General features: G+C 69.1%; 5 protein-coding genes across 5 annotated transcripts; 2 read left to right on the forward strand and 3 right to left on the reverse strand.

Annotated features, from left to right (window-relative positions):
* Nucleotides 1-407: 407 nt before the first annotated feature.
* On the reverse strand, nucleotides 408-5,836 carry TRIM46 (tripartite motif containing 46). Its single transcript, XM_084303180.1, has 10 exons — nucleotides 5,703-5,836; nucleotides 4,663-4,918; nucleotides 4,214-4,557; nucleotides 3,944-4,087; nucleotides 3,681-3,776; nucleotides 3,315-3,568; nucleotides 3,084-3,205; nucleotides 1,303-1,602; nucleotides 910-1,207; nucleotides 408-805 (listed from the first exon to the last, which is right to left on the reverse strand). The coding sequence occupies exons 1-10, from the start codon at nucleotides 5,763-5,765 to the stop codon at nucleotides 430-432; spliced, it is 2,253 nt and encodes a 750-aa protein (XP_084159306.1). The 5' UTR covers nucleotides 5,766-5,836; the 3' UTR covers nucleotides 408-429.
* A 516-nt stretch (nucleotides 5,837-6,352) lies between these two features.
* KRTCAP2 (keratinocyte associated protein 2) lies at nucleotides 6,353-8,034 on the forward strand. The gene is made up of 5 exons (XM_084303237.1): nucleotides 6,353-6,433; nucleotides 6,928-7,082; nucleotides 7,157-7,220; nucleotides 7,510-7,576; nucleotides 7,828-8,034. The coding sequence occupies exons 1-5, from the start codon at nucleotides 6,430-6,432 to the stop codon at nucleotides 7,946-7,948; spliced, it is 411 nt and encodes a 136-aa protein (XP_084159363.1). The 5' UTR covers nucleotides 6,353-6,429; the 3' UTR covers nucleotides 7,949-8,034.
* Nucleotides 8,035-8,334: 300 nt separating this feature from the next.
* DPM3 (dolichyl-phosphate mannosyltransferase subunit 3, regulatory) lies at nucleotides 8,335-8,872 on the forward strand. Its single transcript, XM_084303240.1, has 2 exons — nucleotides 8,335-8,430; nucleotides 8,559-8,872. The coding sequence occupies exon 2, from the start codon at nucleotides 8,565-8,567 to the stop codon at nucleotides 8,841-8,843; it is 279 nt and encodes a 92-aa protein (XP_084159366.1). The 5' UTR covers nucleotides 8,335-8,430; nucleotides 8,559-8,564; the 3' UTR covers nucleotides 8,844-8,872.
* A 2,698-nt stretch (nucleotides 8,873-11,570) lies between these two features.
* On the reverse strand, nucleotides 11,571-13,658 carry SLC50A1 (solute carrier family 50 member 1). Its single transcript, XM_084303231.1, has 6 exons — nucleotides 13,574-13,658; nucleotides 12,958-13,035; nucleotides 12,729-12,852; nucleotides 12,492-12,653; nucleotides 12,295-12,414; nucleotides 11,571-12,011 (listed from the first exon to the last, which is right to left on the reverse strand). Exons 1-6 carry the CDS (start codon nucleotides 13,639-13,641, stop codon nucleotides 11,910-11,912), a joined length of 654 nt encoding a protein of 217 aa, XP_084159357.1. The 5' UTR covers nucleotides 13,642-13,658; the 3' UTR covers nucleotides 11,571-11,909.
* A 669-nt stretch (nucleotides 13,659-14,327) lies between these two features.
* EFNA1 (ephrin A1) lies at nucleotides 14,328-17,614 on the reverse strand. Its single transcript, XM_084303232.1, has 5 exons — nucleotides 17,484-17,614; nucleotides 15,626-15,921; nucleotides 15,470-15,535; nucleotides 15,147-15,197; nucleotides 14,328-15,038 (listed from the first exon to the last, which is right to left on the reverse strand). The coding sequence occupies exons 1-5, from the start codon at nucleotides 17,594-17,596 to the stop codon at nucleotides 14,923-14,925; spliced, it is 642 nt and encodes a 213-aa protein (XP_084159358.1). The 5' UTR covers nucleotides 17,597-17,614; the 3' UTR covers nucleotides 14,328-14,922.
* Nucleotides 17,615-21,606: the final 3,992 nt, after the last annotated feature.

The raw sequence follows: 21,606 nt of genomic DNA on the forward strand, positions 1-21,606 counted from the left end.
CCAGCCCATCTGCCTCCCCCGCCCCTGCCACTGCCCAGCCGCTCCCCCCACCGTCACCCCAACCAGCTCCTGCCTCCCCCCTCCCCACGCAGCCCTGCGTCCCCCTTGCGTCCCCCTCCCTGCTCCACCTCGAGGGCTGACCCTCTGCCAGGACCTGCCGCCAGCCTCTGCCTGCAGCCCCAGGTCTGCGCCACAGAGCTGAGCTGGTGAAAAGGGGCAGGTGGATGGGGAAGGGAGGGGACGGCGGAGCTGTCCCCGTCCCCCCCAGTCCCACAAAACAAACACCCGGCCTGCTCCAAGCCCCGGCCAGGGCTGGGGCTGCCCCTGCTGAGCTGCGCTCCCTGCATGGTCGCGTCCCCTCCAGGCCCTGAAGCTTGCTCGACAAAAAGGGGTCGCACCAGATGTGCGTGCAGGGAGCGCGCGCGCGGCTCAGTCCAGCTTGGAGAAGCCCCCGATGGTCACTTTGCGCTCCTGCTTGTTGGCCACCAGCTCCTGGAGATGCAGGGCACCCCCTCCGATGAAGCAGAAGGCGGGGCAGACAGGCCCCGAGCAGTCCACGCCACACTCCCAGAGCTCACGGAAGGACACGGCATCATAGAAGCTCACCTTGCCCTGCTCGTAGTCCAGGCAGATGCCGATGCGCGGTGGCAAGGGCACGGTGCAGCCGTTGGGGTCACGAGAAGTGAGCGCTGAGCCATGCGAGAGCAAGATCTTGCCCATGCCGATGGTGAGGAAGGCGTAGGGCGGGGGCGCGTCCACCGTCGTGTCCTCTGCCCCGCTGTCGTGGCCGCTGTCAGGGTCATACCTGCAGCAGGGGGACAGGTGAGGCCCGCTGTAGAGGCTCTACAAAGGCTGCCTCGCCACCTCCCGCAGACCCACGAAGCCCCCCTGCGCCCCCACCCCGCTCACCTGGGGCTCACCACGTCCTGAGGCACCTGGAACCACTCCTGCAGTTTGCTCTCCAGCCCCACGCCCACCTTGACCAGGTAAGAGCTGGGATCCACGCAGCAGGCCCAGTAGCTCTTGCCCTGCGTGATGGCCATGTCCCCGATGACCAGGTCGATGGAGAGGTGGCAGCTGGTCATCAGCCGCTCCGCCGCGAACAGCATGGGGATGCCGGGGACGCTGCGCACGGCGCGCTGGTCCTTGCTGATAGCCAGCCGGTCCCGGTTGAAGCCCCAGCGGTTGTCCAGGAAGAAGTTGAGGACTGCAGGGAGGAGGAGAGCAGAGGAGGTGAGAAGGAGACAGTGAAAAGCCCGAGGGATGGGCTTTTTTTTTTACTCCCCGGGGGCGTCCCCTCACCTGGGGCGGGCGGCGTGTGCAGGTAGATGTCCTCGCTGTACTCCCCGAAGCCAGCCTTGTTGCAGCCCTTCACCCGGAGCACGTAGACGCTGTCGGTGTCCAGGTACTCGACCAGGGCGCTGGTGCCGCGCACCTCCTCGCGCCGCTGCCACAGCTTCAGCCCTTTGGCCTTGGCGTCCGTCTTGCGGTACTCCACGGTGTAGTGCCAGGCGGGGGGCGAGTGCTGCGGCAGCCGCCAGCACAGGAAGATCTGGTCGTAGGCGTAGGTGCGCTGCGTGTCGATGACGGGGGCCTCGGGCACTGCGGGGAGAGGCACGGGGGGGGGGCAGGCATCAGGCAGCATCCCCCCGCCGTGGGTGGGGAGGCGGCCAGACGCAGGGAGGGGGCATTCCGGACGGACGGACGCACAACCAGCAGGAGTCTAGGGGGATCTGGCTGCAGAGACTGTGTGTAGGCACCAGAGGGGGGAGAGAGTTGGGGAGACAGAGGAGCTGGCTGCTGTGAGGCTCCAGGGACCAGAGAGGCTGAGTGCAAGTCAGGGGGAGGGAGGGAGAGAGAGAGAGAAAGAAAGAAAGAGAGAGAGAGGATGGAGACAGCAGGAGAGGAGGAGGAGGAAGAGATGGGAATGGCAGAGTGGTGCGAAGATGCCAGTGTAACTGGAGCAGGGAGGCAGGGGTGGAAAGGAGACAGAAATGGGGTGAGGAGGTGATGGAGAGACAGAAATGGGGTGAGGAGGGGATGGAGAGAGAAATGGGGTGAGGAGGGGGTGCAGAGACAGAAGTGGGGGTGAGGAGGGGATGCAGAGGTAGAAATGGGGTGAGGAGGGGATGCAGAGACAGAAATGGGGTGAGGAGGGGATGCAGGGACAGAAATGGGGTGAGGAGGGGATGCAGGGACAGAAATGGGGTGAGGAGGGGATGCAGAGACAGAAATGGGGTGAGGAGGGGATGCAGGGACAGAAATGGGGGTGAGGACGGGATGCAGGGACAGAAGTGGGGGTGAGGAGGGGATGCAGAGGCAGAAATGGGGTGAGGAGGGGATGCAGGGACAGAAATGGGGGTGAGGACGGGATGCAGGGACAGAAGTGGGGGTGAGGAGGGGATGCAGAGGCAGAAATGGGGTGAGGAGGGGATGGGGATGGCAGGAGGAGCTGCAGCAGATGGAGGGAGGGGGCAGAGAAGGGTGGCGAGCGCGGGCAGAGCCACCACCTGCCAGCACCAGAGGGCAGGACGGGGATGGTCGATGGCAGCGGAGTGGGAATGGGGCAGGAGTGGGGATGGAGGGATGGGACAGAGAGAGCAGGGGTGGCTCTGGGGCAGGGGAGTGACTTGCCTCAGTTACTTCGGTGACGATCAGCAGCGGCCACAGCCTATAAACAAAGAGAGGTAGAAGCAGGTCTGAAAAGTGTTGCCAGCCGGTCCGGCAGGGCCCAGGCGGCACCTGCCCTGGTGGGGAAGCGCCTGCCCTGCACCTGGGGCAGCCTCCGCTCCGTACTCACCCTCCTGCTGCCCTTACCTCACACCACAGCCCTGCCTTTCCTGCCCCCTTGCCTGCAGCCCCAGCACAGGGCAGGGCAGGGAGCGCTTTGGGGGCTGCTGGGGCCATTCCTGACAGGGAGGGGGGCCAGCAGATCCACGGGCGCCTGCCTGAGCGCATCCCTCTGTGGCCAGAGCCGAGCTCTGGCTCCAAGGGAGGAGACGGGCGGGCACGGAGCTGCTCTGCCCGCAGGGGCTGCGCCTCCACACGGGCCGCAGCCGGTGCCGGGGTCCTGCTGCGGTTACCTTTGATGAAGGCCAGGTCTGTGAGCAGCTTCAGCTCCCTGCTGACATCCAGCTGGAAGTGGCTGAAGGAGGCCGTGGCTGCAGGTCGGAAGCTCTGCAGCGAGTCGGTGGCCCTGAGGATCCTGCAGCACAGGAGAGTGGGGACGTCAGGGTGGCACACGAGGGCTGCCTCGGGCACCGGCCAGCCCCAACACCGCGGGGACACCCACGCGGGTCCCCGCAGCCCGGTACCTGTTGTGCAGCTGCTTGGCAGCCTGGACAAAGCAGGGGTGGTCGGTCTCCTTCAGCACCTCCTGGGCGTAGCCCACCATGCCCGAGTTCTCCAGCATGGCCTGGTGCTCTTGGATCTGGTAGTGCAGGCTGGCCAGCCGCTCCTGCTGGCACTCCTCGATGGCCTGCAGCAGGGATGCCCGCTTCTCCTCCAGCATGGAGCACAGCCCCTGGATCAGCTGGGACACCTCCTCCTTGGCCTGCGAGCCGTTCACCTGCCAAGCACGGCGCTGTCAGCGCGCTGTACAGCCCCCACGGGGCAAAGAGGGACCAGCCAGATGGTGCCAATCCCCACCTAGGGACTGCTCAGGGACCTTGTGCCCTTACCTCCGTGTGCTTCACCGTCTCCTCCAGCTCAGCAATCTGGGTCTGCACCGTGTCCTGGCTGCTCAAGATGTAGGCAAGGCTCTTTGTCAGCTTCTCCTGCAAGGAAGGAGGTTAGCCACCACTGGCCTCGTGCGCCCCCGACCTGCAAACAGAGCCCTCACCCCATCTGTGCTGCGAGCTCAGCTCGCACCCCTGCTTCCTCCCTGCCTCCCCGTGGGCGTCCTGACCCCGACCCGAGCACGCAGCCCCACAGCAGCCCTTACCCTGAGAGCCTGGTAGGCGCTGAGCACCGGCGTGATCTTGTGGCTGGTGTGAGTGCGTCGCACGCGGCAGAGCTGGCACACCAGCCGCTGGCAGGTCTTGCAGTAGTGAGTCACCTCCTCCTTGTGCTCTGGGCACATCAGACCCTGCACGGACACGAGGAAGCTCAGCAGAGTTTTAGGACCCCCCCCCCCAAGGGTCTCTCCCCAGCTCGTTTACTGTGGCACCCGGGGAACCCCAAATAGCAAAGACCCCAATGGAGGAGGCCGTACCTTTGGGCGGAAGGTGAGCGTGGGCGGCGTGGGCTCGTGCTGAGCCTTCTGGGTGCCCCAGGGGTGGTAGAGTTTGAAGCACTCGTTGCAGAAGCTGGACTTGCACTCCGTGCAGCCCTTGGTGGCCTCCAGCTGCGGGGGCTTGCAGAACTGGCACATGATGGCGGCGCTGATGTTGATGGTCTGGCGGTAGCGCTCCACCACGCGCTCCAGGGTCAGGTTGCGGAAGAGGCTGCCGAGGCCCCGCTCGCCCAGGTCGATGTCCCGCTGGCAGGCCGGGCAGGGGAAGCTGATGGTCTGGGGGTGCACGGTGCCCCGCTTCCGCCCCGGGTAGGTGCCGAACCCTGCAGGAGGCCGGAGAGGCGTCACGCACAGCCCAGCACCCCGCGGCTCCTCGGGGCCGGCAGAGCCCCTCCGCCCCCCGGCAGCGCCGTCCCCATCCCCCCCACCTGACTTCAGGAGCCGGTCCAGGCGGTCGGGTTTGGGGACCCCCCTGCGGCCCAGGCGCGGGCTGCGGGTGGCCGGGGTGGCAGCGGGCGAGGAGGGCTCGGAGGTGGGGTCGCAGCAGAGGTAGCCGTGCTGCAGCAGCACCTCGCTGGCGCAGACGTGGCAGACGTTGTGCATGCAGGGCAGGGCCAGCGGCTGCTTGTACATCTCCTTGCACACCGGGCACACCAGCTCCCGCTCCATGTTCTTCATGCTGGTCTGAGGAGAGAGGGGGAGAGCGTCACCGGGCGCAGCCAGGATGGGGACCGGGACAGGATGGAGACTGGGACCCGGATTAGGACTGGGAATAGGGCCAGGATAGGGACCGGCACTGAGATCAGGATCAGGGCCAGGACCAGGACCAGCATTGAGACCAGGATTAAGATCTGGATCAGGACCAGGATCAGGGCCCAGCACTGAGACCAGGACCGGGGCCAGGATCAGGGCCAGGACAGGGACTGGCATCAAGACCAGGATCAAGGACCAGGCTCAGGGACCGGCATCAAGGCCAAAATCGGGGCCAGGATCAGGGCCAGGACAGCGACCGGCATCGAGACCAGGCCCAGAGCCAGGACGGGGACCGGGACCTGGATGCGGGTTGCGGCCAGCACCGGGATCCGGTCCCGAGTGGGATCAGCCCCAGGACCCCAGCACGGCACCGGGACACCCCCGGGCCCTCCCCGCCCCGCTCCCCGCGGGGTCGCTGAGCTCTCAGCATCCCGGGAGGCCTCGGGGGGCGCTCCCCGGTGCCCGATGCGCCCCGCCCGGGGCTCGGCGAGGGCCGATCCGCCCCCCCCGGGGCCCGGTGGGGAACGGGGCCAAGGCAGCGAGGCCTCTCCGCGGCCCTCGGGGCCCTCAAGGACACCCCCGGCCGCCCCCCCCCGGGGCCATCGCGGCCGCCCCGGCCCCGCCACCGCCCCGCCGCGTTGCCATGGCGACGCCGGTCCCGGGAGAGCCCGGCCCGGTCCCGCTCGGTCCCCGCCCGGTCCCCGCCGCCGCTCACGCTGATGCGGACGAGCGCGTCCATGATGGAGGTGAAGGTCTGCAGGTCCTCGCCCTCGGCCATGGCTCCGCGCCCGGGGCCGGTGCCGGTGCCGGTACCGGCGGCAGCAGCGGCCGCCCGGTTCTGCTGCAGGGAGCGGCGGAACCGGGGGGAGGGCGGCGGGGGGCGGCGGCGCGCATGCTCCGAGGGACCCGCCCCGGAGAGGGGGGGGCGGCGGGGGGCGGCGGCACCGGGCCGGTACCGGGACGCCCCCTCCGCTCCCCGGGGCGGCCCCCGGCGGCTCCCCGCGGACGGCAGCGCGGCGCCGGGCCCGGGGCCGGCAGCGGAGCCGGGAAGGGGCCGAACGGAGCCCGGAGGAGGGATGGGGGGTGGGGAGGAGGGGGCCGGGTACGGGGGGGGGGGGCGGCCGCGCCCCCGCCCGGTGCCCCGGGGCCTCCCCGCGCTCCGCTCCCCGCCGCCGGGGGGCGCGCGCGGAGCGGCGGGGCCTGCAGCGCCGCGCCCGGCCGCTAGGGGGCGCCCGAGCGCCGGCCGAACCCCGCGCGGGGGCGCGCCTGAGAAGGGCGCGTGCCCGCGGCTGCCGCCGTGTCGCTTTGTGGGGGGGGGGGCGGGGGGGGAGGGAGCGCGCAGGGCGCGTGCGCGGGTCCGGGGCGCGCCTGCGCAGTGCGGGGGGAGCGGCGGCGGCGGGGCCGGGAGGGGAAGGGGCAGGGGGGCGACGCCGCGGGGCATCATGGGTAACGGGAACGGGGGGGGGGGGCGGCACCGGGGCCTGAGGGGTGGGGGGGCACCGGGGGGGCGCAAGGGGCGGGGGGGGCCTTGGGGGGGCGTCAGGGGGCGACCCGGGCCTCGAAGGGGGGTTCAGGCACCGGGACCGGGGCTTGAGGGGTGGGGGGGGGGCCCGTGGGGGGCGGCTGCAGCCTAGGGGGGACTGCGGGGACCGGGCCCGGGGCCTCGGGGAGCGGGGGAGGCCTCGGTGGGGGTTCAGGGGGTGATCAGGGCATGGGGGGGGCTGTAGGGACCGGGACAGGGGGCGGAGTGGGGGGGGGAAGCCTCGGGGGGGAGCTGCAGAGGGAGACTGGGGCCCTGGGGGGGGTCAGGGGGCAATGAGAGGCTTGGGGGGGCTGCAGGGGGCGATCGGGGCCTGGGGGGGGCTTCAGGGGGTGATCAGGGCCTCGAGGGGGCTTTGGGGCCTGGCCCCCCACCCTGCTGAGCCGGGGCCGTGCTGCAGCCGTAGGCACGGGCACGTCGCTGGCGCTGTCGTCGCTGCTGTCGCTGCTGCTGTTCGCCGGGATGCAGATGTACAGCCGGCAGCTGGCCTCCACCGAGTGGCTCACCATCCAGGGCGGGCTGCTGGGCGCCGCGCTCTTCGTCTGCTCCCTCACTGTATCCTTTGGGGCCACACGGGGAGCGGGGCTGGGGAGGTCGTTCCCGGTTCTGTGCCTTAACCCCCTGCGCAGGCCTTCAACAACCTCGAGAACCTGGTGTTTGGCAAAGGCTTCCAGGCCAAGATATTCCCCGAGAGTAAGTGCCACCAGCAGGGAGGGGAAGGTGCTGTTGGCTGTGGGTGCTGGGCGTGCAGCCCCACGTTCGGTTTGCAGAGGGCACGCAGCGCGGCTCTTCCCAGCGGGTGCTCTGCTTCTCTGGGCACCTCGGCATGCAAACCACCAGCTAGGGGAAGAGCCCATCCTGCTGTTCCCCTCTGTGCTTTACGTGGGTTTGTCTTGCCGCGTTGCTGAGGTTCTCAGGAGGGGCTGCACAGCTGATGGAACGGCGTGGCTGCATTTCTTTTCTCTCCTGTTTTTCCCTGCAGTCCTCACCTGCCTCTTGCTGGCTCTTTTTGCCTCCGGCCTCATTCACAGAGTCTGCGTGACCACCTGGTAAGACCAGAGCCTGGCCCGGAGGGTGGGGAAGCAGCTTGTCACCATCTGGGGCAGCTGCCAGGGGCCCTGGTGGCTCGTGCTCCCTGTCGGTGGGGCCAAGGCTGGCCGGGAGCACCTGGGGTGAGCAGTGCTCGGCCCTGCAGCGCAGTGGGAGCACGGGGTTGCTGTCAGTTTGGTCTCAGCCTATTCCTTCCTGCCTGCAGCACAAGGGCCGCAGCTGAGTAACCTCTTCTCTTGTTTACCTGCAGCCTCATCTTTTCCATGGTCGGTCTCTACTACATCAACAAGATCTCCTCCACGCTCTACCAGTCCGCAGCGCCCGCGGCCGTTCCCACCAAAGCCCCTGGCAAAGGCAGGAAGAGGAATTGATGTCCCGGGGCCCCTTCCCGGGGCAGCTCCCTCTCCTCCAGCCTGGGCTCGGACTCTGGGCCGGGCAATAAAGCTGTTTCTTTGTAGCTCCTTGTCTGCGGCTGCCTCAGGGTTGGTTCCTCAGCACCCGGGGGTCCCCCCCTCATCCCCCCAGCCCCCGCTGCCGGTCCCGCCCGCTGCTCCCGGTGCCCTCGGGGCTCGGTGCCCGGCCGGGCCCGTGGGAGAGCCGTGCTGGGCCTGCTCCCACGCCGGCCCCGCGCCCCCCGCCGCGACCGGACACGGAGGAAGCCAGGTGCTTCCTGCGGCCGGGCCCGGCCCCGGCCGACAAAGCGCGGCGCTTCCTGAGCCGGCCCCGGGCCGGGTCCCGCCGCCAGGGGGCCCCGCGGCGGACTACAACTCCCGGCGTGCCCAGCGCCGCACGCCGCGCCGCGGTGACGTCACTGGCGACGGGGAGAGCAGCGCCGGGCCTGGGAGCGCTGCAGGTGGGGGGGGGCGGCCCTGAGGGGAGGGGGGGGGGGAAACCGGGGCCGGCCCCGGGGGCACCGGGAGGGAGTTGGGCCGGTCCCGGGGGCTCGGCGCCGCCCTCACGGTGCCGTCGGTGTCTCCGCAGGCCGCCATGACCAAGCTGGCGCAGTGGCTGTGCGGCCTCGCCCTGCTGGGCTCGGCCTGGGCCGCGCTGGCGCTGTCTCCGCCGGGCCTGCGGCTGCCGGCGCCGTGCCGCCAGGCCCTGCTGCCGCTGCCCGTCTACCTGCTGGTGGCCTTCGGCTGCTACGCGCTGGCCACCGTGGGCTACCGCCTGGCCACCTTCAACGACTGCGAGGAAGCGGCCGCCGAGCTCCGGGAGCACATCAGCGCGGCGCGGGAGGACCTGAGGCGGAGGGGGCTGCGCTTCTGAGCACAATAAAGACGACAAAGTGTGCTGTACTGGGCTGTACCGGGTCGTGCTGGGCTGTACCGGGCCATACTGGGCAGTGCTGTGCTATACCAGGCTGTACCAGGCCGTGCTGGGCTGTACCAGGCTGTGCTGGGCCGTACCGAGTCATACTGGGCCATGCTGTAGTGTACCGGGCCGTGCCAGGCCATACCGGGCCATACCGGGCCGTGCTGCGCTGTCAGGAGAGGAGAAAGGGGGCCCCGGCCTGTGCTGTGCTGCCCTGGTTGCAGGCAGGGGGTGGCCGAGCCCTCCCGGTGCTGCTTTGGGGCTGCTCCCTGCCCTGCCCGGTGCAGCCGGGCTCCAGCTGTCTTTACACGGGCTCCAGGCAGAGCAGGGCGTCCGCTCGGCCCCCCCCTCGGCACCCACCCCCCTCGGCAGGTGCTGCAGGGAGCCTGCGCCGGCCCACCCAGCCTCCGAGCATCCCCGAGCTCGGCTGCACGGGCAGGGCTGCGAGGTGGGGAGGGCAGGATCGGGCCCTGCCTCGGCAGCCCGCGGCGCTGGGTAGCACTGCGGGCACGGCGCGCTCCCGGCAGCCCTTCAGATGTGGTTTGCACCGTCAGGTGGGAGCTGGAGAAGAGTTGGCCCGGCCCTGCCGGCCTGCTGCCAGGGGAAGGAGGAGAGAGCGTGGCTGGGTGGAGCGGCTGGCGCAGCCTTTAAAATGCAGAGTGCCCAGAGCCTGTGGTCTCCCTCAGCCTGCTGGGGCGGCGCGGCCCATGCCGGGGGGGCTCTGCTCCCCGATGCCGGCGGAGCAGCGACTGCGGCTGCTGCTCTGCCCCACGCCTCCTCGGAGAAAATGGGACGCAGGTGCTCCGGAGCCGCGTGGGGCTCCTGCGGCAGGGCTGTCCCTGGCGTGCCGGGGGGAGCCCTGGGTGGCCTCGGTCCGGGGGTACCTCCTGTCTGGGGGTGCGCGAGAGCCGCGCTGCCGGCCCGGCTGGCGGAGCCGCGCTGCTGGTGGTGACGCATGCTGGGGCCTGCCTCGCTGGCAGCCTCCCCGGCTTCTTCGCATACCAGCCGAAGGACTTTCTTGTTTTTTTTAATTATCGGCTGCGCATCCTTCTGCAAAAAGGAGCAGTTGGTAGCATGAGGGAGGACTCGGGCTAATTAGCAGGAGCGACTAATTAGCTGTTTCCTGAGCAACAGTGGCAGCTCAGAGCGGGGTGGGCGGCTCCCGCAGCCCAGTGCCCGTGTGCGGTCGTTTGGGGGTGGCAGCCCCTCGGCTTCAGCGCTGCCTTTACGGGGCAGGGAGCGCGGTGCTGGCGTGGCACGAAGCCGGGAGCCCTCGGCGGGCTCCCTGCAGGCTGGCAGGTAGCAGCACAGCCCCGGCTTCTCCCTGCACGGGCACGTGCCCGCTGCGGGCGCTCGCGTAGCCGGTGGCTGCTCTTGCTCACCTCCAGCCTCACGAGCAGGGCTGCGTCACGGCCGCTCACGGCACACGCCAGCCGGAGTGACCGGTTGGCAGCCAGGTTTCTGCTCGCTTGCGTCACCAGGAAAAGCTGCCCTGTCCCCCCCCACGTTCCTCCTGGGCCACGAGCTGAAGCCCCAGTGCCAGGGCAGCCAGAGCAGATCGGTGGCTCCAACCAGGTAGGAAAAGCATCTGCAGGGCCCCGGGGAGCACAACCCCATGGGGGAGTCCCGAGGGCAGAAACACCTGCACTCGCAGCTGGAAAAGCCAAGGGGAGCCCAGCAAAGGAGCTTCCTCAAGGGCTCGGACCCCGCGGGCCACAGCAGCAGGATGCAGCACGCCCCGCAGTGCCGCAGCACAGCTGGAGTTCATCTTTCCCTCTCCTGTCCCTGCCCCGTTGCTGGCGTGGCGGGGCCGCTGCGGCCGTATTGATTTTTCCCAGGACACGTCGCAAGGTGTGAGCGAGCGTCTGAGCCCACGAGCGCGGCCAAATTCCTCGTCAACACTTCCTTAATCCGGGCTGCGTCAGCCGGGCTGCGGCCGTGCCCACGCCGAGGGCCTCCCGGGAGCTGGCAGGGCCGGGGCTCCTCGCCGCGCGGGGCTGCCGCCACCCCGGGCCCCTGGTTTTGCACGGCTCCGGCATCTGTTGTGTAACTTGGTCACCCGCGCTCGCTCCCGTCCATCTGCTGATGCGCTTGCCTGATAACTTCATTCCAGATCATTGTTAATTCATTAATTGAGCTTGGGTCGACGCCAACGGCTGCCTTGATTTGATGCGCACACTCGAGTGTCGTGGTTTTAGCGAGGATTTTAATTGATTTTAAGTTTGCTGGCATAATGGGCGGTAGCAAGCCCTGTGTCCGTGCTACAGAAGGGACTTCTCTTTCCATGCTGTGACCGCTGTCCTCGTGCTGCTGCTTGCGGAGGTCGGAGGAGCACCCTCAGGCAGCGCTGCCTTCCTCCGTGCCCTGCTCCCTGCCCCTACCACCCAGTGCTGCTGTCCCCTTCCCCAGCTGAGGCTGGAGCCCCCTGTGGGGGCTTCCTGCACCCCACGGGCAAGCGGGTGCTGGTGGATGAGGAGCTGCAGGGCTCAGAGGGTGCCAGGATTAGCCCCAGCATCCTGAGGCCAAAGTGCTGCGGGGACAAGAGCTGTGCTGACCCCGGCACCCAGCACAGCCCAGAGCGGGAGGGGATGACAAGCAGGCGCTGGGAAGAGTCTGCGATTTATTAAAAGGCACTTCGAGTCGTACAAAAGGGGGCTGCCCACCCAGCCCGGCGCTGGGGCAGGGCCTGGAAGAACATCACGGGGACGGGGGCAGGGGGAGCCCGCCACCCCCAAGGCATCGCTGCGAACAAACCAACCACCACCGCAGGAAAAAACGGCCCCAGGGACAACGGAGAGGAGCTGCCAGAGGGCAAACTGCCGCGGCGAGGGACTGAGGCGTCCCCACAGGGCCCCAGTCCTGCTGGGAGCCCTCGGCCGATGGGGACGCCCTGGTGTCACCCAGCAGGAGCTGGCCACGCTGCGGCAGCAGGAGCAGAGTGGCGAGCAGGCGGGGCCTTCCTTGGTCACCAAGTGTCTGACACCGGCCTGGCTCCGGGGCTCCGGCACCGGCAGGACCCCCTCAGGCGTGCAGGGGTCTGTAGGGATTGTCCCGGCCTGGGGCGTAGCGCCAGAACAGCCAGAGCCGCACGACGCTGGTGACGATGCCCGGCACGTTGGGGACCTGCGGAGCACACGGGGCCGGGCGGCGTTACCCAGTTCGCGGTGCTGCTGCTGCCCTCCCCCGCGCCACCAGCCCCGCGTCGCCGGGGGAGATTTATTGGCCTTATCCCATCTAATTAATTAAAATCAATACTCATCTCGCCGAGCCTAGTCACGGGCTCTGCTGTGTGACACATGCGACGCCGGACGGGGTCTGGCCTGGTGCCAAGCGCCCCGCTGAAAGGGGCTGGAGATGGGGGGGGAAACCCACAGCAGCCCCCGGCCTCCCGCTGCCCCCAACCCACCATGATGTACGGGTCTTCGAGCCACAGCCCGTACAGCGTCCAGCTGCTGGAGGCCAGGAAGGTGGTGACGGTCAGGGGGAAGGACAAGCAGCGCGTCGACCTGCTCCGGATCACCTTGGCCTGCGGGGAGCGAGGGGCTGGCCCGGTGCCACGCAGCCCCCCCGACACCTCCCCCGGTCTCACCCAGCTTTACGCACCAGGTCGGCCAGCGGCGAGGCGTACATGACGATGGTGAAGGTGCTGCAGAAGAGCCCCACGCGGCTCCGCCGGGTGTCCTCGTCGGTGACGTAGCAGGTGAAGTAGCCATAGGCTGCGGCCAGCAGGGCCAGGACCATCAGGACCTTCAGCAGCACCTGACGCTGTGGCACACAGCGCGGGGCCGTCAGCGTGGGGGTCCTCTGTGCCCCCCCTGACCCAGCCGGGCCGGCACCCACCTTGGTGGGGCTGTAGTAGAAGTACACCAGGATGTAAAGGCTTTGCAGAGCGGCCCCGATGCTGTTGACGATGATCAGCATCCGGTCCGGCTTCAGGTACCCGTACCCCAGGTAGCTCAGGTTGCTGCAGGATGAGCGGCACAGGCGCTGCTGGAGCCTGGGGGCTCCTGCCTACGCCCACCCCCGAAATTCAACCCCCTGGCCCCAAAAGGTTGTGCCCCCTGCGTACTTGGCATCAGTGGCGAGGAAGGGCACGAGCTGGATGTTGTCCACGCTCTTCACAGTGATCATCCAGCGCAGGTCAGACCTAGGGCCGGGGGGGGGAAGAGGCCTCCTGGGTGCCCAGCGCCACGGGGAGGCCCTACAGTGTTGGGGGGGGGGCTACAACCTTAGCCCCATAAAATACCACCAGCCCCTCCTCAGCAGCTGGGACCTTCTCTGCGTTTCCTCCCACACCCCAGTGCCCCCCTCCTGCACCCTCAGAGCCCCCACCTGACCCTGCACGCCCGGCCTTCAGCCTGGAGCCCCCGGGCCCCCCCCAGCCCGCCTCAATACCTCCCACACTGCACCCACATTGCACCCCCACCCCCCACTGCACCCCCAGCCTCTTATCGCACCCCCCATTGCCCCCCCCATTGCACCCCCCCATTCCATTGCACACCCCCAGCTTCCCACCGCACCCCCCTATCCATTCCCCCCCCCAGCCTCCCACTGCCCCCCATTCCCCCCCCCACCCCCCGCACCTCCCATTCCCTCCCCGCCTCCAGCACCCCCCCCCGGCCCCCCCGAGGCCCTCCCTTCCCCCCCCCATCCCCCCCCGCCGCCCCCGGTTCCCGGCCGCTCACAGCCCGCTGCCGAACATGCCCATGGTGAAGACGAGGCAGGCGGCGGCCAGCACCGGCTGCGGCTCCATGCTCGCCGCGGGCACCGGGAGCCGGAGGGGGGGGAAAGAGAAACGGGGGGGGGCGGCGCTGCTCGGGGCGGGGCGGGGCCGCACTACCGGGGAGGGACCGGGAGCAGCGGCCCCGGGTGCGGCGTGCACGGGACACGCGGCTCTGTGTGTGTCCCCCCCCCCATCTTCCAGGATTAGGGTCACAGCCTTGTGACCCCCCCCCCAGCACCCCGCCTCCCCCATTCCTGGGGTCCCAGGATCCCCCTTTCCTACAGCTCCCACCCCACAGCACCCCCTCTTCCCCAGTGTCCCCCAGTTTCTGGGTTCCAGATCCCCCCCATAACCACCCCTCCATTGACTACCCCCCCCAGCAGCTCAGGAGGCTCCAGCTGAACCCCAAAACCCACAGCCCCCCCCCCCCATGTCCCAGGGAAGGGAACTGCTCCCCAGCCCTGGAGGACTTTGCACCTCCACCTGAAACCAATCCCTGCACCACTCCATGGGACACCTTCCCCTGCAGAGCCTTGTGCAAACACCAATTAACTAATTAACCTCCCCAGGAGCAATTCTCCCTCCCAGGTGCAGCCCCCAGCACAGGGGACAGGCCCTCCCCCCCCCTCCACAATACTCAGGCATAGTCTCAGTTATTTATTCAAGACAACCGTATAAAAATTCCAGTGTTAGAAAGCTGTACAAAGCTGTACAAATCGAGGCAGGCAAAACGGCCTCTGTGCTGGCCCAGGCAGGGGGCTCGTGCCCCTCTGGCATCAGGTTGGGGTTGCTTCCTCAGCCCCCCCACCCAAGAGAGGGGACGCTGCTGCAGCTGCTGTCCCCCCCCCCAACTCCGCTCCGCTGCCTGCCTGGCATCTCGAGCACGTCCAGGCTCCTGAAACCAGCCCCAGGGCACAGCCGCAGCTGGGCCAGCACCGTGTCCCTTCCCGCAGGACACTTCACAGTCTGAGCCCCCCCCCAGAGACGTCCAGCGGGGAGCTCCGTGCTGCTGGGGCAGGGGGCCAGCCCCTAGCCCGTCCAGTCCAGGGCTCAACCCCCAGCTGCCAAAAGCGCCCTTCTCACGAGGGCGAGGCGGCTTCCCAAGGGCTTTGGCCGCTCCAGTTCAGGCCCCAAGGGCTTTGGGCTGCTCCAATTCAGGCCGGCTGGCCCTGTAATACTGACAAATCCTTTGCTTTGCCCAGATGTCCGCAGGGAAGCCCGCCACGGGTGTGCGTGCAGGGCCACGGGGGTCCCCGAGCAGGCGGGGGCCACCCCACAGGGCTCAATCCCCGGTGGCACAGCGCCGTGCGCTCACAGCCCCTGCGGCACCAGGAGGGGCAGCAGGAGGCTGATGAAGGTGAAGGGGCTGCTGGCCCGCATCGCCGAGTTCTGCCCCACGCTCCTCAGCACGTGTGCGGCTGCGTCATCTGCAAGGGGGAGGGAAAAAAAAAATAAAAAAGTGAGTGGCCCCCATGCCCCACACCCTGCTCCTGAGCCAGCCCCGCAGCCGCTCGGCCGCGTCCTCCAACACCTACCTGCCTGGATCCTCCCCTTCTGCGTCGAGGCGGGGGCAGGCGGCGCCTGAGCTGCAAAGCAAACACAAAGACACGCCGTGAGGGGCTGCCCCAGTGTCCTGGGACCCCAAAAAGGCACCCCCCCAACCACGGAGCCCGGTCTCCCCGGTACCATCCCCGCTCCGGCCGCTGGCACCATCCCCGGCCCCACAGCCGGGGCTGGCAGGGGGCCACGGCCCCGCCGTGACTCAGCGCAGGAAAGGCAGAGCCGGCGGAGGACCCAAGGCCTCGAGGGGGGAGGAGGGCGAGCAGCACACGGCAGGGGGAAACCCGCAGATACTCACTGCCTTTGCCAAGCACCGTCACCTTCAGCTTCAGGCACGTCTCCCCATGGTGATGAATCGGCTTGGCTGCGGGCAGGAGGCAGGAGTTAGAGTGGGAAAAACCCCAAAGGGACCCCAGCCCCATGGGGGGAGGAACACAGCCCCCCGGGCACTCACAGATGTAGTAGTAGCTGTGCCCCTCCTTGAACTCCTTGCCCAGCGTGAAGGGGGTGAAGCGCTGGAACTTCTCCGAGAACTTCTCGGGGCCGTGCAAGGCGCTGGGCTTGTCGCACTCCCAGCGGATCTGCTCCTTGGAGCGGGCCTTGCAGGCCTGGTACTCCTCCAGGTCCACCAGGTAGAGGGTGTAGCGCTCCATGGCGTGCGGGGCCACGCTGCCCTCCTCGTAGTGTGGGCAGATGATGTCCAGGTAGTCGTTGAGGCGCACCTCCACCGTGTAGTCGCTCCAAAGGAACCTGGGGCAGGGGGCGGCGGGGGTCAGCACATGGCGGGGGGGGATTTGGGGCACGGAGGTAGCACTCCCCACGACTCTCCCAAACCCTCAGAGCCCAACACAGGGCGGCCTGAGAGCTGCTCAGCACTGCACAAAGCCCCGCGGTGCTTTTTGGGAGTGCTTTTTTTGTTGTTTTTTTTTTTTTGTTTTTTTTTTTTTTTTGGTGGTGCTGGGGAAAAGGAAAAGCCCTCCCCCCATGGGGCCAGCCCCACTGCAGGAGGGAGGGGACCAGCTGGGACACGCTCCCCGGCTGTCCCCAAAGCTCCGGGGAGCCATTAGGTGTGAGCAGCTCTCGCCCGGGGGGGGGGCAGCCGGCCTGGCTCCAGCGTGCTGCTCCCCACACCTCGCCCGCCAGCAAGGCTCTCCCGGGAGGCTGCACGGCACCGGGGCTGCTGGGGGGGCGATGAAGGGGGCCGCAGGCAGCCTGCGAGGGGCCATGGAGGGGTCTCCTCACCTCGCTGGCTGCGGCAGCCTCGGGAAGGCACGGCCTCCCTGCTGGGGCCGACTCCAGCTTCCCAAACCCCTGTGGGACCCCGCCTGGGAGCTGCCCTGCATGGAGCTGGGGGGCACATCCCGGGGTGGGGGTGGGTGGGTAACCCTATAACATGTAGGGGCACAAACTGGGGGGTTTGGGCAACCCCTATAACCTGTGGAGGCACAGGGCTGGGGGATGGGCAGCCCCATAACTTGTGGGGGCACAGGGCTGGGGGGCACATCCTGGGGGTGTGGGTAACCCCTGTAACATGTGGGGCCACATCCCGGGGGTGTGGGTAACCCCTATAGCACACGGGGGCACACCCACAGCGTGTAAGGGAGCACCCCTACAACCAAGGCGGGGGGGCACGGCCTAGAGAAGGGGGGCACCCCTACACCACACCGGGGCATGTAGCCAGAGGGAACCCCACAACCTCGGGTGGGCACCCCACAAACCCGGCCCTACCTGGGGACCGAGCCCCGGGGCAGACACGGGAGCTGCCCACGACCCCCGCCGCCCCCCCACCTCCCGGGGGGGGGGCACCGCCGGCCGCGCACATCCTGCCCGTGCCGCGGGACCCGGGGCCAGCCCCGTGTTTGTCAACACGGCTTCCCTGAGCCCCGGCGCCTCCGCTGGCGCCGCGCCACCCCCCCGGGGAAGGAAGAGGCCCCGCTCCGCTCGGCCCTGGGAACGGAAAGGGCCCCCCCGTGCCTCCCCCCCCTCAATCTCTTCCCGGTTCTCCCGGCCCGCACCTGGCTCCGCGGACTTCACCCCGCCGCTGCCGTCCCGGCCCCTCCCGGCCCCGGGGGCGCCCCCGGTGTCGGGTCAGGAGAACGTGGGGGGGGAGCAAAGAGGGGGGAAAAGAGCAAAAAGAGTGGGGCAGCGTGAATCCCCCTGTCCGCCCCAAACAAAGCCCGCAGCCCCGGGGAACGCGACCCCGCTCACGGCCCCGCCGCCGCCGTCCGCGCCCTCGGGGGCCCGCCCCGTCCGCGCTCCCTCCCCCCACCCCCGGGTTTTGGGGGCGTCGGGGGGGGGTTCCCGGGACTCACTTGGGGTTGGAGCTGTTCCAGAAGACGGTGTGGCGCTCGGCCGCCGCCGCCCAGCACAGCCCCAGGAGGGGCACCCAGAGGGGCGCCCCCAGGGCCACCCGCAGCCTCTCCATGCGCTCCGCCGGTGCGCTCCGCCGGGCTGCGCGCCCCGCCCGCTCCCGGTCCTTAAATGCGGCCCCGCCGCTGCCCCGCCCGCCCCCGCCGGCCCCGCCTCGCCTCACCGGGCCGCGGGGCCGAGACACAACAACAACACGGCGGGGGCGGCGCGGGGACGGGCAGCGGCCCCCACGCGGGGACGGTGCCACGAGGGGACGCCCCCCCATCCCCATGAGGGGACAGGCACACCGGGACGAGGTGGGGAGGGGGTGGGAGGTCTGCAGCCCCCCCCCGGCTGTGCTGGGGGGTCCGGGGGGCAGCATGAAGGAGGCACGGGTGTGACATAGAGGTCACCGGGGTCACCCCGGTGCGGTGGCACCCGTGGAGGCCCCGGGGTCCCGTGCGCACACGCGTGTGTTTGTGCCAGGGGGGGACCCGGGTTGTGCCGGGGGGCTTGGGCACGGAGCTGCCACTGTGCCCCCCCCTCGCTGAGGACACGGCAGAGAGGACACAGGCAGCAGGCTGCTGGCATGCAGGGCCTTCCTGTTGTCCTTCCAGCCCTTGCCATAGAAAAAAACCTTTATCTGAGATGTTCAGGGACATCAGAAACACCTGGATAGGTGGGGGCTGGGAGCTGAGAGCGGCTGCTGATAAGGTGTGGGGGTAGGGAGAGGGACGGGGAGCAGCCAGCGCAGCCCTCCTCACCCTCCTCATCCTCTTCCTCCTGCCCTCACCAGCTGCCTCGGCTCCCCAGGGCTCTGCCAGACAAACACAGCAGGCGGCCCCCACCCCGCTCACATTCGCTCTCTGTCGGTTCGATATTGTGAAATTTCCACCTCTGAGCCCCCGCCGCAGGAGCAGGGGGGGCTCGGGCTCCCTGCTGGCTGCCTGGCCTCTGCTCGCTCCCTGCTCCCGTCCACCCCCGACACCGATCCGCTCTCGTTAAGGCCGGCAGAGAGATGCTTCGCCGCCGTGTTGTGGAGCGATAACTCAGCCGCATTTGCAAAACAACTTTCCTCTTGTTTATTACATAATGATCCATTGATTGTGGGTAATGTTGCATGCCCGGCGCAGCCCAGGCGGTGCGGGCTGGCTGCAGCCGTGCGAGGATTGCTCCCCCGACGCTCGGCAAGGGCTCGGGCAGGCGGCAGCACCGCGGTTGTAACCGGAGAGCGGCCGCCGCAGCTCTCAGCTGCCTGAGGAGCCGGTGCGGGGCCTGTGTGGGGCTGCAGCTCCGTGCCCCGCATCCTTCCCCGCGTCCCACCCCGGGCCACTCTCCCCACCCTCCGTCCCTGCACCCCACATTCCCCTGGGAGCGGGGACCCGGCTCGCTGCCTTTCATCCTCCCTCTTTGTGGCCAGGCCTGACATCATCCCCTGAGCTGGAATGACTGTGCGAGGCCTCCTGCTCCTGGGAAGCCGGCGCTGCTGCGGCTTGTACAGGGAGGAACTCCCGGGAACACCCCTCAGGTCCGCGGCCCGCCGGGATCAGAGCGCCCGAGCGTGTCACGCGCGAGGAGCTGGGCTGGGTGCAGCCAGGCTGCGGTGGGAGGGTGGAGCGGGTCAGCGCCACGGCCTCTTCCCACCCCTCGCTTTGTCCCCATTCCTGCCCCAAGCATGCCCCAGGCCAGGCAGGACACCCAGGGAAACTGAGGCAGAGATGGGGAGGGCATGCAGCCCCTCCCTGTGGGCACCTCCACTCGTCCAGCACTGAACAAACCCCAGCACCTGGGGCTGCCCCCCTGGCAGGGCTGGTGCAAGCACTGGTGTGAGGCAAGAGCACCGCACCACATCCATCCTGGGGATGGATCCTGGAGCACCACACGTGGCCAGGATCTGACACCCAGTGCTGTCGGCTGAGGGGCTCCCCCCACTCTGGATGGCCGGAGGTGAGAGTGCCGCGGTCCCCAGCCCTGGGGCAGGGTCCCCAGCACATGGGACAGGGCTGGAAGCGAGGCCATAGGGACCTGGCCGTGTCCCAGCGTCGTTCCTTCCCTGGCTGACAGCAAAAGGGCAGCGGCAGGCTGGGCCTGGGGAGGGAGGACAAGCACGTGTGCCATGCTGGGTACAGCCTGGGGACATCCAGGGCTGGAGGGTGCCCCGTTACATCCCCGTGCTGGCTCTCCATGTCTCAGCAGCGGGGGACAGGCTGCTGCAGGCACGTGGTGACTGCTGGAGCCAGCGTTGCCTTGTGCAGGGTGGGCGCCTGCCTGCAGTGCACCGTAGGAAGGAGCAGGGGGGTGCAAGGTCACGGCCACGCCACCCCCTGCGTGCGTGCAGGACATGGGGCCAGCACACATCACGCGGGACGGTGTTGATGCACGAGCAGGCAGCGCTCCCGCCGCGCAGGCGCGGTTCGCCAGCCAAAGGTGAAAACTTTACACACCGCAGGCACTCGAAGCAAAACACAGCAGGGCAGGTGGGGCTGGCTGGAGGCCACCGAGCTCGTGACAAACCGTTTATGGTTTATCAGCTCAGGACACCCAGGTGCACTCCAGCCACTACCTGGGCTGACGTCAGCGGCCGTGGGGCCGGAGGAGGGCCGGGAGCCGTCCGCTCCACGCGGGGAGCGAAGGCCGCGGTGACGTGCCCCGCCGGCTGCGTGCAGCCCGGCAGGTAGGCAGAGGCTGGGCCGGCCCCACGCGTGGCAGGGGCAGTGCGGCGTCCCGGAGGCTGTGAGGCCACGCCAGGCCCTTACACGTTTGGCCGGAGCACGGTGCAGCCAGCCCCGACCTTGGAGGAGCGCTGCGGGGCGGTGCAAAGCCTCACGCGATGCGGCTGGTCCAGGCACCCGTCCTGCGCCTGAGCCAGGACCTGCTGCTGGGTCCTGGGGAAGCCCACCCTGCACGTGGGGAGCACCCGAGCCCCAGAGATGGGGTTGCATCGAGGGCTCCCCCCTGCTTGGGGTTTGGGGGTCCCCACACGAGCACCTGTGCGGCGCTTGGGGACACGGAGCGGAGCAGGGCTGCGTGGCCAGTGCCCGGCGAGGTGGCAGCGGTGCCACGCACTGCCTGGGGAATGGTGCCAAGGCCAAGGCAAGCGGCAGGAGGGATTTTGCAAGCATAGCTCGCCGTGCCAGGGTGGCTGACTCAGTCCCTGGCTCCCCCAGCTGTGACACGATGGCAAACGGGGCTGCGCTGGGCTCCCCCGCCCGCCCTGCTGTGTGCTGCGGGGAGCCAGCACCAGCACAGGGGCTGCAGCCAGTCCCCAAAATCCAGCACCCAGCGTGGGGACGGCACCGGGCAGCCTGGCATGCCACGGCCCCGAAGCTGGCCACGCGGCCCAGCTTGGCCATGGCAGCCCCGCTCCGAGCCCCCAGGGCGAGGGTCCAGGGGGATGGGGCCCTGGCCCCACAGCTGGGCCGGGTCTGCGCGAGCGCGACGGGGCCGCGGGGAGCTGGGGAGCGCGGCGCCTGCCGGGAGCGCTGCGAGGACCCGTTGGACGGGTTCGCCGCCTCGTCCCGCACCCAGACAAGCCCAGGCCGGCCGGGAAGCGCAGCCACCGCCCAGCAGCGCCGGCTGGGGGGGGGGGGAGCGGCCGCGTCGCACCGACGGGGTGGCCGGGGGAACCCCCCAAACCTGAGGTTATGTCCACAGCATGCTCGTCCCCAACAGGAAAAGGGGGTGCAGCCCTGTTCCGCCCTGCCTGGTGGGCAGAGCAGGCTGCCCCCCACTTGGGGCTGACCGGGCCCCCCCAGGGTGCAGCAGGGTGCGGGGTCAGGCCTGGGGCTGCTCCAGGTGCCTGCTCCCCTTCACCCTTTGGGGGCTGTGGGGTGCCAGGCGTGGGGCTGGGTGCACTTCACTCCCCAACAGACCCTGCACTGCCCCTTGGTGTGCCCCCCTCCCACGGGGTTCCAGGGTGCAGCCCCCTCCCTACACATCCCTTAGGGGGGCACCGATGGTCCTTCCTGAGCGCTGGGGGCACCCCCATGCAGACAGGCATGTGAGACCCCCCCAGTGCCAGCAGGAGCCCCAGTGTGCCTGGCACAGCCAGAGGCACCAGCAGGGGACCACCGGGATTCCCATGGG

Source organism: Netta rufina (assembly GCF_964035555.1).
Source record: "Netta rufina genome assembly, chromosome: 29".
NCBI lineage: Eukaryota > Metazoa > Chordata > Aves > Anseriformes > Anatidae > Netta > Netta rufina.